Source organism: Corvus brachyrhynchos, unplaced genomic scaffold (assembly GCF_000691975.1).
Source record: "Corvus brachyrhynchos isolate BGI_N302 unplaced genomic scaffold, ASM69197v1 scaffold59, whole genome shotgun sequence".
NCBI lineage: Eukaryota > Metazoa > Chordata > Aves > Passeriformes > Corvidae > Corvus > Corvus brachyrhynchos.
Genome location: NW_008246054.1, coordinates 1,050,941 through 1,063,524, shown reverse-complemented (window position 1 = coordinate 1,063,524; position 12,584 = coordinate 1,050,941). Strand labels below are relative to the sequence as shown.

Genomic DNA, 12,584 nt, shown 5'->3' with positions numbered 1-12,584 from the left:
CAAAGGGGTGACAATGTCCCCTGCAGCTGGAGCAGAGCTCAGCCCCGCAGCGGGAGACGTTTTGGACCCCGGGTGAGAGGGGGACAGGCAGGTGCCAGCTCTCGCTCCTGGCTCCTCATTAGAAGCCCCTTTGTCGCACAGCCAGCCCCTGGGCTGTGTGTGCCCCCTCCAGCCGCGCTCCCACCCCAGACCCCACATGCAGCAGCACCGCTGTGACCCCAGAGCAGCTGCCCCTCGCCCCAGTGCCCCCCCGGCTGCACTCACCAAGGCTGAAGAGGATGAGGAACTTGAGGCATACGAATTCGTGCCGGTCCACTTGGAGCGAGTGCAAGTGCAGGACGAGCTCCTGCGCCCGCAGCACCAGCGTGTTCAGGATGGAGCCGGCCTGGGCTGAGATGGTCGACATGTCCACCTGCAGGGACAGGGGTGACATCAGCTGTGGCAGGCCCAGCACCACCTGCTGCAGGGCACCTCACACAGGCCAGGAGCCGGGGCAAGCCCTGAGCACCGACTGAGAATTAGGGGTGTCAAAAAAAAGACTGACAGGTGAAACGGGAACACCGTTTAAAACGGGGGGGCCCTTCACAGGGTGCTGGAATTGAAGGAAACACATCTCCAAAAGCCACCCCTGGGGAGGGAAGGTGCCCCTCCTCACATCCCACCCCTGAGAGTATTTGTGGGGGTGTTGATCCTTCCATTAAGAAACATTATTCTCCAGAACCAGGAGCTGTGTGGCAGGATGGGACAGGATGGGACCTTCTGCACAAGCAGACCCAGAGTGTAACAACAGCACCTGTCTGCCCTATGCCGAGTTGGGCACACTGGGGCAAAAGAAGGAAGTCACTCCATTCCCGCATGCAGCCCCTGCCTGTCCCCACTGCCTCTCCACAGCCCCGCCACAGTCCCAGAGGCCATTTCTCACCTCCTGGCCGGTGACCAGCAGCACGCTGTGCTCCTTGCCGTGCTGCAGCTGCCGGTAGATGTGGTCAAACACCAGCAGCTCACTCCAGCAGTTCTGCAGCAGCTTCATCTGGTCACCCACCTGAAACAGAGTGGGAGCAGCACAGTTGACACCCACCGTGCTGCACTGCACAGCACCCACCCTGTGCCTGGCAGGCGTTCCACAGGAGGGGGGGGTCCCCTGGGGTGAGCATGGAGAGCTGGAGCTGCACCCCAGAAAGGGGGACCCCGAGCTGGAGGAGAGGAGATGGGCAGGTGGCTTTGCAGAGCTGGCTTCCAAGCAGCTCAGCATGTTTCAGTGGCACTTGCTGGCTCTTTTCATCACGGGTCTTCTCCCACCAAGCACAACCTCCCCAAACTGCACGCAAATTTTAACAAAATGACTGTGGGAGGGACACAGGGTGGCTGCACAAAGGGCCTGTGTGTCCAGACAGCCCCTCTGGATACTTTAAAGTGAAAGAAGACAGTGCTCATCCTCAACTCCCTGCCCAGGATGGCAGGTTTGGGGGGGCAGCACGGCCGTGGGGGAGCCGCTGGGCGCGGGACATCGCCGTGCCCTGCAGCTGCCAGCCCAGCCCTGCCCACGCTCCCACACACGCACTTGTGATCACGTGCACTTGTGCACATGTGCGCAGAGAAACTCCTGGGATTGTCCCTGTGAGGAGCTCGAGCCAGAACACCGGCTGGAAGGGTCCTCAAAGGTCTCACAGGGCACTGGGGACCGCAGGCAGCACCAGTGGCTGGACATCGCCGTGCCCTGCAGCTGCCAGCCCAGCCCTGCCCACGCTCCCACACACGCACTTGTGATCACGTGCACTTGTGCACATGTGCGCAGAGAAACTCCTGGGATTGTCCCTGTGAGGAGCTCGAGCCAGAACACCGGCTGGAAGGGTCCTCAAAGGTCTCACAGGGCACTGGGGACCGCAGGCAGCACCAGTGGCAGGCAGGATGAGCTGCCAGAGCCAACAACTGCATTTGGAAGAACTAAGAGCCCTGCCAGGCCCCTGGGCCTGGAGCTGTGGCAGGATGTAGGGCACGCTGCCTTCCCCACTGACCTGCCAAGAACCACCATGGGTCACTGGCTTCATTCCCTCGGCACTGCTCTCCACTGAACCCCAACTCCTTTCCACAAAGAACTGAACCCCTGCCCTGCCTGGACTCCCCTCTCCTGCAGGGACACTGTAGGGAACGGGTTGCGATTATGGTACTGCCCCCACAACCTCCCTGCGAAGCAAATCCAGCACCAGCAGCCGAGCTCTGCAGGGCCATTGTGCTCCCCCTTTAATAGAGGGAAGACAGATGCAGCATCACAGGGCTGGATAATGCCCTCGTTTTGCTGAAGAGGCTGCAATAAACCTGCGCTGGGAGATTGCAAAAGGAATAGAAGCCAGATGAGAAAGAGCTTTACGGTCTCCGAGCCGGCGCTCCCTGCGAGCCGCTGGGATTTGTCTCTCGAGTGTGGTGGGTGACCAGAGCCAGCCGTGCGGCAGTGCAGGGAATGGGATGAGGTGGGAAGGCAGTGACGGTGGCTGGGCTGTGGCACTGCTCCTGCCCGATGGCACCAAGCCGCCTGCAGGGCAGGGCCGTGAGCACTGCGGGTTTGCCGAGGCCGCGCTCGCCCCTCATCCCCAGAGCAGTGCAGCAGCCGCGGTGCATGGCCCAGCACCGCAGAGCGTGAGGCCCCTGTCCACCTGCTCGACAAAATGCTGGGAAAAAGCTCATTCTGCACCAAACCAAAATGGAGACTTTCTGCACCCTGCCAGAAGGTGAGTGGCCGCCTGTTACGGTGGCCAGCGCCAGCAGGGAGCTGGGGCCAACCCAGCTGCACAATCCCGGCCGGTGCCGAGCGCCTCTGCTCTGGCTCAGTCAGGGCGTTGTTTTGGAAGTTCTTTCCTGTGCCTCATTCCTGAGCGGGATGTGCTCCAGCAGGGAGAGACAGAAGGTTTTGCTTTGAAAACCATTTATAAAAATTAGCTTTTCCAAAGAAAGCACTTCGACAATTTTGAAATCTTATTTTCTGCCTTTAAAAATTGCTAATCAGCTTCTTTCAAACACTGAGGGGGGTTTGGCTGCCTCCCTGAAGCCCCTCAGCAGCACATTTCACCCTGCATGGCTGCTGCAGGGCTGTTCCCTTGCCAGCACACTCCGCCGTGCTGCGGCGCTTCCGGGGAGCGTCGCAGTGCACCAGAGCCACATGGCCGTGGCACAGAGGGAATGCGCTTGGGAGCATGATGGGGTGGGCTGGGGGCTCTGTGGGCTGGTCAGGGCTGGCTGGGGTGCACGGAGTCATCCCCAGCACCAAGCTGGGTGTCCCCATGGCCCAGACAGCCCGCACAGCCCTGCTCCAGCACTGGAGCTCTGCTGCAGGGGGCTCAGGCTGGGGTCACCTGGCTGCACCCCGCCCTGGCCTGGCCTGCTGGGAGCAGAGGGCTGCTAATGGAGGGGCACTCAGAGGCAATCAATCCTCCCAGCGAGGCGGCAGCACACACGCTCGCCGTTAAAAGTTAAGCAAAGGATCTTCCTCTTTTAATGTCAAGGCTTTTCCACAGAGTGCTTTATCAAAGGCCTGATGCAAGCTGTCTTTGAGAGGCAATTTTTATCTTTTTTTTAAAGCGAGCATTTAACCCATTCACAAAACACACAGTGTAACCCTCCCCACACTGGAAGAGCAATCCCTGACGAGCTGCAACCCACAGAAATTGCAGTTCTCTGTGGGACCGACCGGGTCTGGGGTGGTGCAGAGGGGAGGCAGGGCATGCAGAGGCAGGGATGGTGCTGCCCGGGCACAGGGCTGCAGTGGGTGTAGTTTTAAATCTTCTACAGCCTTCCCTGTGGGTTCATAGGTACAAGGTGAGGAAGCTCCTGTGAGTGTCGGGGCTCCCCAAAATGTGCCCAGGCTACACAGGGACAGCGCAGCCCCACAGTGCTCACTGCTCCCTGCACGGCTGGTTCAGGGCATCCCCCACCTCGGGTGCCACCACTTTAGGAAGGAGAGTGACCCACCAGCAGCCCTTCTTTGGCAGGAAAAGCTGAACTGGTCCCAGGACATCCATCCCCAGCCACAGGCACAAGCAGCACTTGGATGCTCCCAGCTTGCCCCCACCCCACAGATGCCCTCTGAGCCTCCTCCCAGATCTCAGGTGCAGGATTTGCCCCTGGGCATGGCACACATCAGCACTCTGAGCCGCAGCCCCAGCAATTACTGAGTGCCAGCAGGACCCATCACCTTGGCTACTGAGAAGTGCCAAAGTGGATTAGTGTCCACCAGCCACCCGAAATGGAAAACCCACACACATCCAAGGTGTTAATGGTCAGTGCAGGTCCCCATTGCCATGCCCAGATATCACCACGATGTGCATCTTAAAACAAATAACCATCAACAGGGTGGCTAGCCCAGGATCCCATCTCCCTGCTGGCTCCCCTGCTGCTGCAGCCCTGGCTGCGTGGGCACCACAGCTCTGCAGGCAGGGTTGTGCTGGCTGGGACACCACAGGCAGGAAAGGGTCACATTTCCCCCAGTGCATGGGATGCTAAACATTGCTGCAGCATCCATGACCAGAAGGAGATTTTAAATCTGCCAAAAAAGCTCTGGCCAGTGGCCAGGAGATGGGGTCAAGATGACCCACATGTTAAAGGCAGAGAAGCAACTGACTGCAAACAGGCTTTGTCGTGGCTCTGAGATCTCGAAGCACGACTGAGGGAGGGCAGCCCAGCAGACAGACCCAGTGAGCACAGGGATCCCTGGGTCCGTGGGAATGGTGCTGCCCTCAGCATCCCCCCCATCGCTGGAGCTTGCCTGTGGATGGGAGGGTGGTTTGCCCCAGCCCCTGGGCACAAAGGGGCTGAGGAGGGGGTTGGCATCATCCCACCACCCTGCAGCTGCGCTGTGCACGACTGAGGGAGGGCAGCCCAGCAGACAGACCCAGTGAGCACAGGGATCCCTGGGTCCGTGGGAATGGTGCTGCCCTCAGCATCCCCCCCATCGCTGGAGCTTGCCTGTGGATGGGAGGGTGGTTTGCCCCAGCCCCTGGGCACAAAGGGGCTGAGGAGGGGGTTGGCATCATCCCACCACCCTGCAGCTGCGCTGTGCCCCGCCAGTGGCTCAGGGACCCGCTGCACACCCAGCCCAGCCTGGCCTTCGGGCTGAAACTGTGGCAATTTGTTTAACATTCCTGGCTGCTCATCCCAATCTAAAGGTCACTGCAACCCTGTGTACACAATATTGATATGTAGGTATGGCAGTGACACCTATATAAACCAGGTTGTGCAAGGCATGTGTGTATAAAGCACGCCAAAACCAGACACAATGTGAGTGTGCAAGCGCACGCGTGTGCACATCCCTCTCTCTGTCTCTCTCCATATACATATAAAAAAATTACATCTGAAAGGACAAAGTTGCCTGAGACTCACGACCCAACAAAATATATTTCACCCCCGGCCCATATTTTTCTTCCTGAAAAGATGCTGCAAATCTTCCCTCAGTCCTGACACATCTCATCTAGACTCAGTTAAAGTTCGTATTTATGGGCGTCAGCGCTGACCTCTTCCACCTCCGCCCGCGCGGCCTCGCGCCGTGGCTGCCTGGCCGGCCCTCGATAAACAAGCGGGCCCCCAAATCCCCCTCTGCCGTGCAGCGTTATTAGTCTTGCCTCCGAAGGCCAGCGCAGTCCGTAATTCTCCTCCTGGTGACACGAGATGAACGCCGCGACATCAGTCTCCCAGCGGATTGGCATGGGGACCCTCGTTTGTCAGTGGCAGACTGACAGAATTACTGGCCCTTAAATGAAACGATATATCTGGGAAGTTAAATCTGTTTTCAATCTGACTGCCCCGCGCCTGCGGGCGGACGTGGCGTGTGAGTCGATGTCAAGAGGCCATTAGCCCCTGGCCCCCCTCCTTCCCCGGGCGCAGTGGTGGAGCCAGGGGGGCTCTTCCCAATGTCCCCCAGCCCAGCCACCGCGCCAGGAGTGTTGGAGACAGTCTGGCCCTCACCAGGTTGCTAGGGTGGGAATGGGAATGGGAACAAGACTGGTCAGCTCCAGGGGAAACTGCTCCCACTCTCTGCAGGCAGGGACCAAAGGCTTGTCCTAACCAGGCGTGAGCCAGCAGGTCCCCATGTCCCTGAGGATTTGCTCCTTTGTCTCCAGGCTCCCTGTGAGGCCCCAGGGAGAAGCCAGGTCTCTGCAAACAGCCCTGTGGAAGGAGCACAGGGGTGCTGGGAGGGCTCAGGCAGGGCAAGCCATGATGGGGCAATCTGCCCACACCTCCCCTTCTCACCTGCCTGCACCTCCTCCCCGAGTAGTGCCAGCCTGGCAGGATGCCCTGGAGAGCTGTCTCAGCACAGTGCCTTTCCAGCCTGGATCCCCACTCTGGCCTCAGCCAACAGCCCTTCGCTGCTGGGGCTGGGGACTGTCCCCTTCACGCAGACCTTCCCAGGGGATGGAGAGGGCTGCTGGCATCCCTGCCCTGAGGAACCCCGAGCACGCAGCGGGGACTGCTGGTGCCATCAATCGCGGAGATTGTGAGGTTCCTCCACGCTGGCTTTAGGGCAGAGCCATAAACCCTGTGCTAGCAGGAGTTCATTTACCGCCCCAGCAGCCGTTTGCTTTTATGTGCCAGGCAGGAGCAGGAAAGGGGATTCAAGATCTCAGACCTACTCCTGCTTCCCACTGGCTGCTCTCCCATTCCTGAGGAAAAGCCACTGCCCTGGCCAGGGAGGAGGAGCAGTGCCAGGTGGGCAGGGGGCAGCCCCAGCACCGCCTGTGGGGACACTGGGGACACCAGGCACCTCCGCTCTGCGCTGGGGCTCGGAGCTGCCCGGGGGTCTGTGCACAGGGGGCAGTCAAGGACGGCGATGCCACGTTCTCCCTCTGCCCCTGGAGCCGGGGTGGGCTGTGGTGTCCTGCAGTCCCCGGCCCTGTGAGGTGCTGGGAATGCACCCCCCAAACACCATGTGGGTGAAGGCAAAAAGCATGAAGCCCCAGGATGGCAGGGATGGATGTGGGCACCCGCTGAGCACTGAACCCCATGTCCTGAGCATGGCAGGGCACATGCCCTGCTCCCAACAGGACGCTGACAGCTCTGCCCAGGTGAGGCCTGTGGCGCTGCCATCCCCCCAGAGTCCCACGGCAGGGGGGGAACCCGCCAACACCGATTCACACAGGAACAGCCTATTTTGGTGGCGCAATCAGGCTGACAATGGAGTTACAAGGCTACACAGCTATACAGCTGGGAACTGAATTTACACTGTTTACAATATCTCCTGCAAAACAACAACCACCCTGTTCCCAAAATCCAGGCTGGACACTGATATGATTGAAACAAGCCCAACCCACCCCCACAATGCCATTTCCTGACACTGTTCTGGCAGACGGGGGCTATTTTGAGCCACGAGGCTCAGCCACACTCAGCCCCATGGCACAGGGAAGAGCCTGGTCCTGTCCTACCGCATAGTCCCACTGGAAGAAGGTGGTTTTGGCCAGAGACAGACAGCACAACCTCATGCTGGAAACACAACAAAGCACCTGAGTTTCACAGCTGCCCCAGGACGTTGCTCACTGAGTTTTGGCCATGTTGCAGAATTTTCTCTCCCATTTTTGCACCAGTTTGGGATCTTAGGTCAGCCCAGGACATGAATGGAAAATTTCTGAAAGCTCAGCAAGGTGTGCAGGATGGCAGAAGGTGCCCCAGTCCTGCTGACCCTCCCATGGCCCCAGTAAATGTTCTGGGGCATTTGCTAGAGGGAATGTCCTGGAAGGATGGAGGTCAGCTCCACATCCCCCAGCTGGGCACACTCATGGGCTGCTGGCAGCAGGCACGGCTGTGGAGCCCGGCTCTGGGTGTCCCCTGCCCCAGCCAGCCCTGCCCCGGCTGCCCGGCACTAATAGGACCCACCTGACCACATCGATTTTCCTCCTAAAGGCAGAGGAGAGAATTGTCTCAACTATAATTCCTCAACGTTACATTTTTCAATTATATCTTGAGCTTGACACCACAGTCACTCTGCCGGCGATTGCCTCAACACCTGCCCCCGCCGTGATGAATCTGAAATCATTAGCCCCACATGACAGTGCGAATCGCTCCAGCACCGCGGCTGGGCCCAGCAGCTCCAGCTCTGCCGTGCAGGGAGCTGGGAGCAGGACTGGGATGTGTCAACAGATCTGCAGTGATGGCCCCGGGCTTGTGCCCATGGGTGTTGCCCTGTCCTCACAATATTTCACCCTCAATCCTGCCCACAGCCACATCCTGTCCTCACATCACAGCAGCCTCGATCCTGCCCACCTCCCGTTGTCCCCCCAAGAGCAGCATCCGTCCCCAGAGGTCCTACCTCCAGCTCCTTGAAGAAGATGCAGCTCCGTGCCCACTCCACAATGGAGAAGAGGGTCTGGTCGGCCATCTTGCACATGAGGCCGAAGGTGCTGAGCTTCTCATGCCGGCCTTTGCCCTGCTCTTGCTGCAGGCAGGACAGTATCCGTGCCTTCACCTGGGCCTCGTCAGGCTCCAGCTGCAGCAGCTTCAGGATGACCTCAGGGATGTCGGGGGGGGAGCTGCTGGGGTAGGTCTCTGGGTACATGTAAGCAGGCACAGCCTCATGGGCATTTGTGTAGTGGTCAGGGTACTCGGACTTGATGGCGCGGTTGGGGAAGGAGGGGTAGTGGTAGCCGGGCAGCGGCGCGTGGCCGGGCACAGTCATTCCCAGGGAGGGCGTCCCGTAGGGGCTGCGCTCGTAATCCACGGGCGTCAGGGCGGCCGGGTTGGGCGGCAGGGTCTTGGACATGGCATGGATGCTGTGGATGGTGGAGGACAGGCTGTAGTCGCTCTGCACAGGGGACATGATTTGAGGCACGGTCTCCAGCTTGAAGCCATTGGCACGGATCAGAGCTTTCTTCTGCTGCTTTAAGGCACGGTCCCGCTTGTACATGGGTCCAAACTTGTTCCTCCCTCCACGCATCCGGTCTGCACGGACAGCTGGAGACAGAGAGAGGGCAGAGACTACAGTGAGCCCACATGGAGAGAGACTAGGGCTTCCACAGGACACAGAGTAAACGCTGGGGGACATGACTTAGTGGCAAAAAGGGTTTGTGGGGCACTGGGGAGACCTTCCCAGAGAGCTGACGGCAGGTTGTGTCACTCCCAGCCCAGCCAGTGTCACCCTCAGAGCCTCTGGGGATTGCAGGAAAGAAGACACATTTGGCTTTCACTACAAAACGAGCTGGGGGATAAAGCAGCTTTCATTCCCCGTGGGTTGAGGGGGTAGCCCTTAAAGCCTGAGCGGAGCAGGGGGTTCGACACCCACCTTAGTTTTAACAACCCCTGTCACTGGACCAGCCCTGGGATTTCCTTGTTTCTGCAGAACCTGGGACCGCACAGCCCCCTCGGGACCCTGGTTCCCTCCACCCAGGCTGCACGTGCTAATTCTCTGCAAATCTCTGCCCCTTTGTCGGGCAGCACGGCTGGCAGGTTCCAGCGGGTGCACTTCACCCCACTGGCCTCAGGCAGGAGGCTGCCAGCGCCGGGGGTCCCAGCCTCGGTGAGGGCTCTGCCGGAGCATCCTGCTGGCAGAGCCCCTCTGACGGCTGCAGCAGAGCAGATGCTCCCACCAAACCAAAAAAGCCCCAAGGATCTGCCAGCATGCAAGGGAGTAGGTGCTTCTCTGCAGCAGGAGCCCTGCTAAGCTCCGGGGGGCTGCTGCCCTGGCATCCCCTTGGAAGAGCCTCAGATCGCTGGAAGGCAGGAGCTGGGGGCTGGACGGCAGCGCACAGGCACGGAGGAGAGCGCCAGCGAGAACAGACTGCAGCGAGCATCAAAGGCAAAACCCCTCTGCTAGTTTGTGCTCCTGCTGACAGCCAGAGGGTCTTGCTTTGCGTCTCAGCTGTTACCTCTGCCTTTCTTTTGCCTACTTATCCTGGGGCACACAGCCAGCCCCCCCCGGAGAGCTGGAGCACCTCCCCAACGCTCCCAAGGCAGGCTGGAAAGGCGGGAGCGTGGCCGGGAGCAGCAGCATTACCAGGACGAGCTGGAATGTGCGCCCAGGAGAGCCGCCCTGGCTTCCTCCCTCATTCTTTATTCATGAAAACAGCATCTCGCTGGGAGCGGGCTGCCAGCGGCAGCCTCTGAAGAGAGGGGTGCTGTGGCCCCCGCTCCTGAGAGCCGGCCCACACCTCTCCGGGCAGCAGAGAGCTGTCCCGGGGCAGTTCCTGACTCGGGTACAAGGGAGGGGGCCACACTCAGCATGTGTGCACACCCCAGCCGAGGTCCGGCACAGGCAGGCGGGCTGGGAGCCCGAGCTGGCACAGGCAGGTCTGGCAGCCCTGGCCACACATCCCAGAGCCAGAGCACACGGAAAACCAAATCTCACACCCCCTCGAAGTGACATGTTCCCACCACTGCCCGAGGTCGGGCTCAGTGATGACTGCATCCCAAAGCAAACCCCTGTGACCCTGGGCAAGCATGCACAGGCAGGGACCCCCCCTAGTGCTGACTGCACTCCCACACACAGCGAGAGGTGCTTGCAGTTCAGTCTCACAAACCCTCCAGAGGCAACTGCATACACCTCCTCCCCTCTCCCACCAAGAACACAAAGGGAGAAGAGGCCTTTTAATTCCCTCCTGCTCCGCTTTTCCTGCCATTTGTGCTACACTTGGGATTGGGAAGAACTTGCCATTTGCTGTGTCCCAGCTGACAGCTGAGAAGCAAATGATGCACCCTGGCCTCTAGGGCAAGGGGGCCCAAGTGGAGCCACCCAGGAAGCACCTGCACCCCCATCAACTCTTCCAAAACCATCTGCAGGTGACCCCCGAGCCACACACCCACATGGTGGCAGGAGGGATCTCCAGCAGCCCTGCTTCCGACTCCCACTGCCTTGCCTGCTCCCATCCCAGTGCAGAGCCCTGGCTGGGGCAGGCTGTTGGCCAGGCTCTGCCTCCCTTTGGCCACCTCTCTTTGCCTGGGCAAGGCCATGAAGGGTGCCATGGGTAGTGCCGCAGGGTGCCCAGGGCTGTAGGCAGAATTGGGCCAGGGCTGTGCTTCTCTCCCTGGGCAAGTTTTGCTGCCACCTCCCTTCAGGCACTTTGAGGGGTGCCTGTGTCAACACTGTGCTCCCAAAATCAAACACCTCGGGGTTGCTCTTGTCTTGCAGACCTGTAGACTCACCTCCAAAGCATCACCTCAGATGCCCAAAAATACTAGGAGCTGTGTTTTTTACCACAAAAGAGGTGGTTCCATGGGAATATCACCCTTGGTTGGGTAATTGCCTTGTCTGCCCAGCTCTGCTAAGGAGCCAACAGCAAGAAAATATGCAAGAAAAGGCTGTTGGGATAGCTCTGGGACCAAAGCACCTCCACGGCGAACACGACAAAAACTGCTGGAAAGGGACAAATTGAGACCATGCCTTTTCCTCCCAGGCACCCTGCCTATCTGTCGTAGGGTCCCCAGCCCCTGCCCAGCTCCCAAATCCCCTTGCGACATCAATCAAAACTGCCAGAGCATGCACCGAGGGATTTAGGGCACCAGTAACTCCAGCCCAGGGTGGAGAGTGGAACTGGGAACTGTTTTGGAAGCCAGCCCACGCCGGGAGTTCGCAGGGGTTGAACGTGCAGCTCGATGTTGTGTCTTACTCCTGCGCTTCTGCTCGCAGGCTCCCACCCCGCTCCCGGAGCGAGCGGCCGCCCCGCCAGAACATGAAGGACTTTCCGATTAACCGCGCTGTGTCCCGAGCAGCGAGCCCGGCAGCCGAGGGGCTCAGCCCGGCAGCCGAGGGGCTCAGCCCGGCCAGGGTCGGGAGGGAGGACTCAGCCCACTTCCACCCGCTGCAAAACGCAAACGATTTCAAGGGCGAAGTGGGGAGGGGGCGGCTGACTCTGGAGTGGGGGGCTCCTTCTGCCTCTGCCTTTGCTCTGCCATCCCGCACCAACGACCTGTCCCCCAAATGTATCTCGTTGCCGGATGCTGAGCATTGTGGAACCCGTAACACGCGGCAACACGGGCTGTCGGGGCCCGACTCTGATGTCGGGATCCTCTGCGCCGACAGGAGAGAGGCTGTGGGGCTGGAATCGCCCCCTCTGGGGGTCAGAAATCCGTTAAACTAAATGTCACCGAGAGGAAAAATATAATTTGTGGTGGGTCTGCGGCAGTTTTATTGCGATCCCCATATTTTTAAACGTTTTCCTTAAGTCTCCGCTTCTGGAATTATGTGCTTAAGGAAAACAATAATTTATTTGCTATTTCCCAACCTTCCTGCCAGCAAAAAAAAAAAATCCTGGAAAGTTGAAGCCGTAGCAGCAGGAACCCCGGGGAAACAAACAAAATGAAACAAGGAAAAGAAGGAGACAACGCGAAAAAACGATTTTTTTCTTAACTTGGGAGGGCAAAACGGAATCGAAGCGGCGGAGCGACTTACCACCCCGGGGAGGTGGCGGCGGCGGGGACAGCGCGACCGGTCCCGGCAACTGCACAGTCCCTGCACAGTCCCCCCAAAGTCCCCGGCCCCGCCGCCGCCCCCCGCCCCGCCGTGCCGTGCCCGGGCCGTCCCTACCTTCCAGGCGCATCCCCACGGTGAGGCACTTCTGGAAGCGGCAGTAGGGGCAGCGCTTGCGCTGGGGCTTGTCGATCTTGCCGCTCTGGCT

General features: G+C 59.6%; 1 protein-coding gene across 1 annotated transcript in view; it reads right to left on the bottom strand.

The window, feature by feature from the left end:
• Positions 1–12,584, bottom strand: part of NR5A1 (nuclear receptor subfamily 5 group A member 1) — a 23,358-nt gene that overhangs the window by 4,576 nt on the left and 6,198 nt on the right. Inside the window, exons 2-5 of the mRNA XM_017745389.1 lie at positions 12,494–12,582; positions 8,288–8,928; positions 923–1,042; positions 265–412 (exon numbers count right to left, since the gene is read on the bottom strand). Coding sequence (XP_017600878.1) covers positions 265–412; positions 923–1,042; positions 8,288–8,928; positions 12,494–12,582 — 998 coding nt within the window. The remainder of the gene's footprint in view (positions 1–264; positions 413–922; positions 1,043–8,287; positions 8,929–12,493; positions 12,583–12,584) is intronic.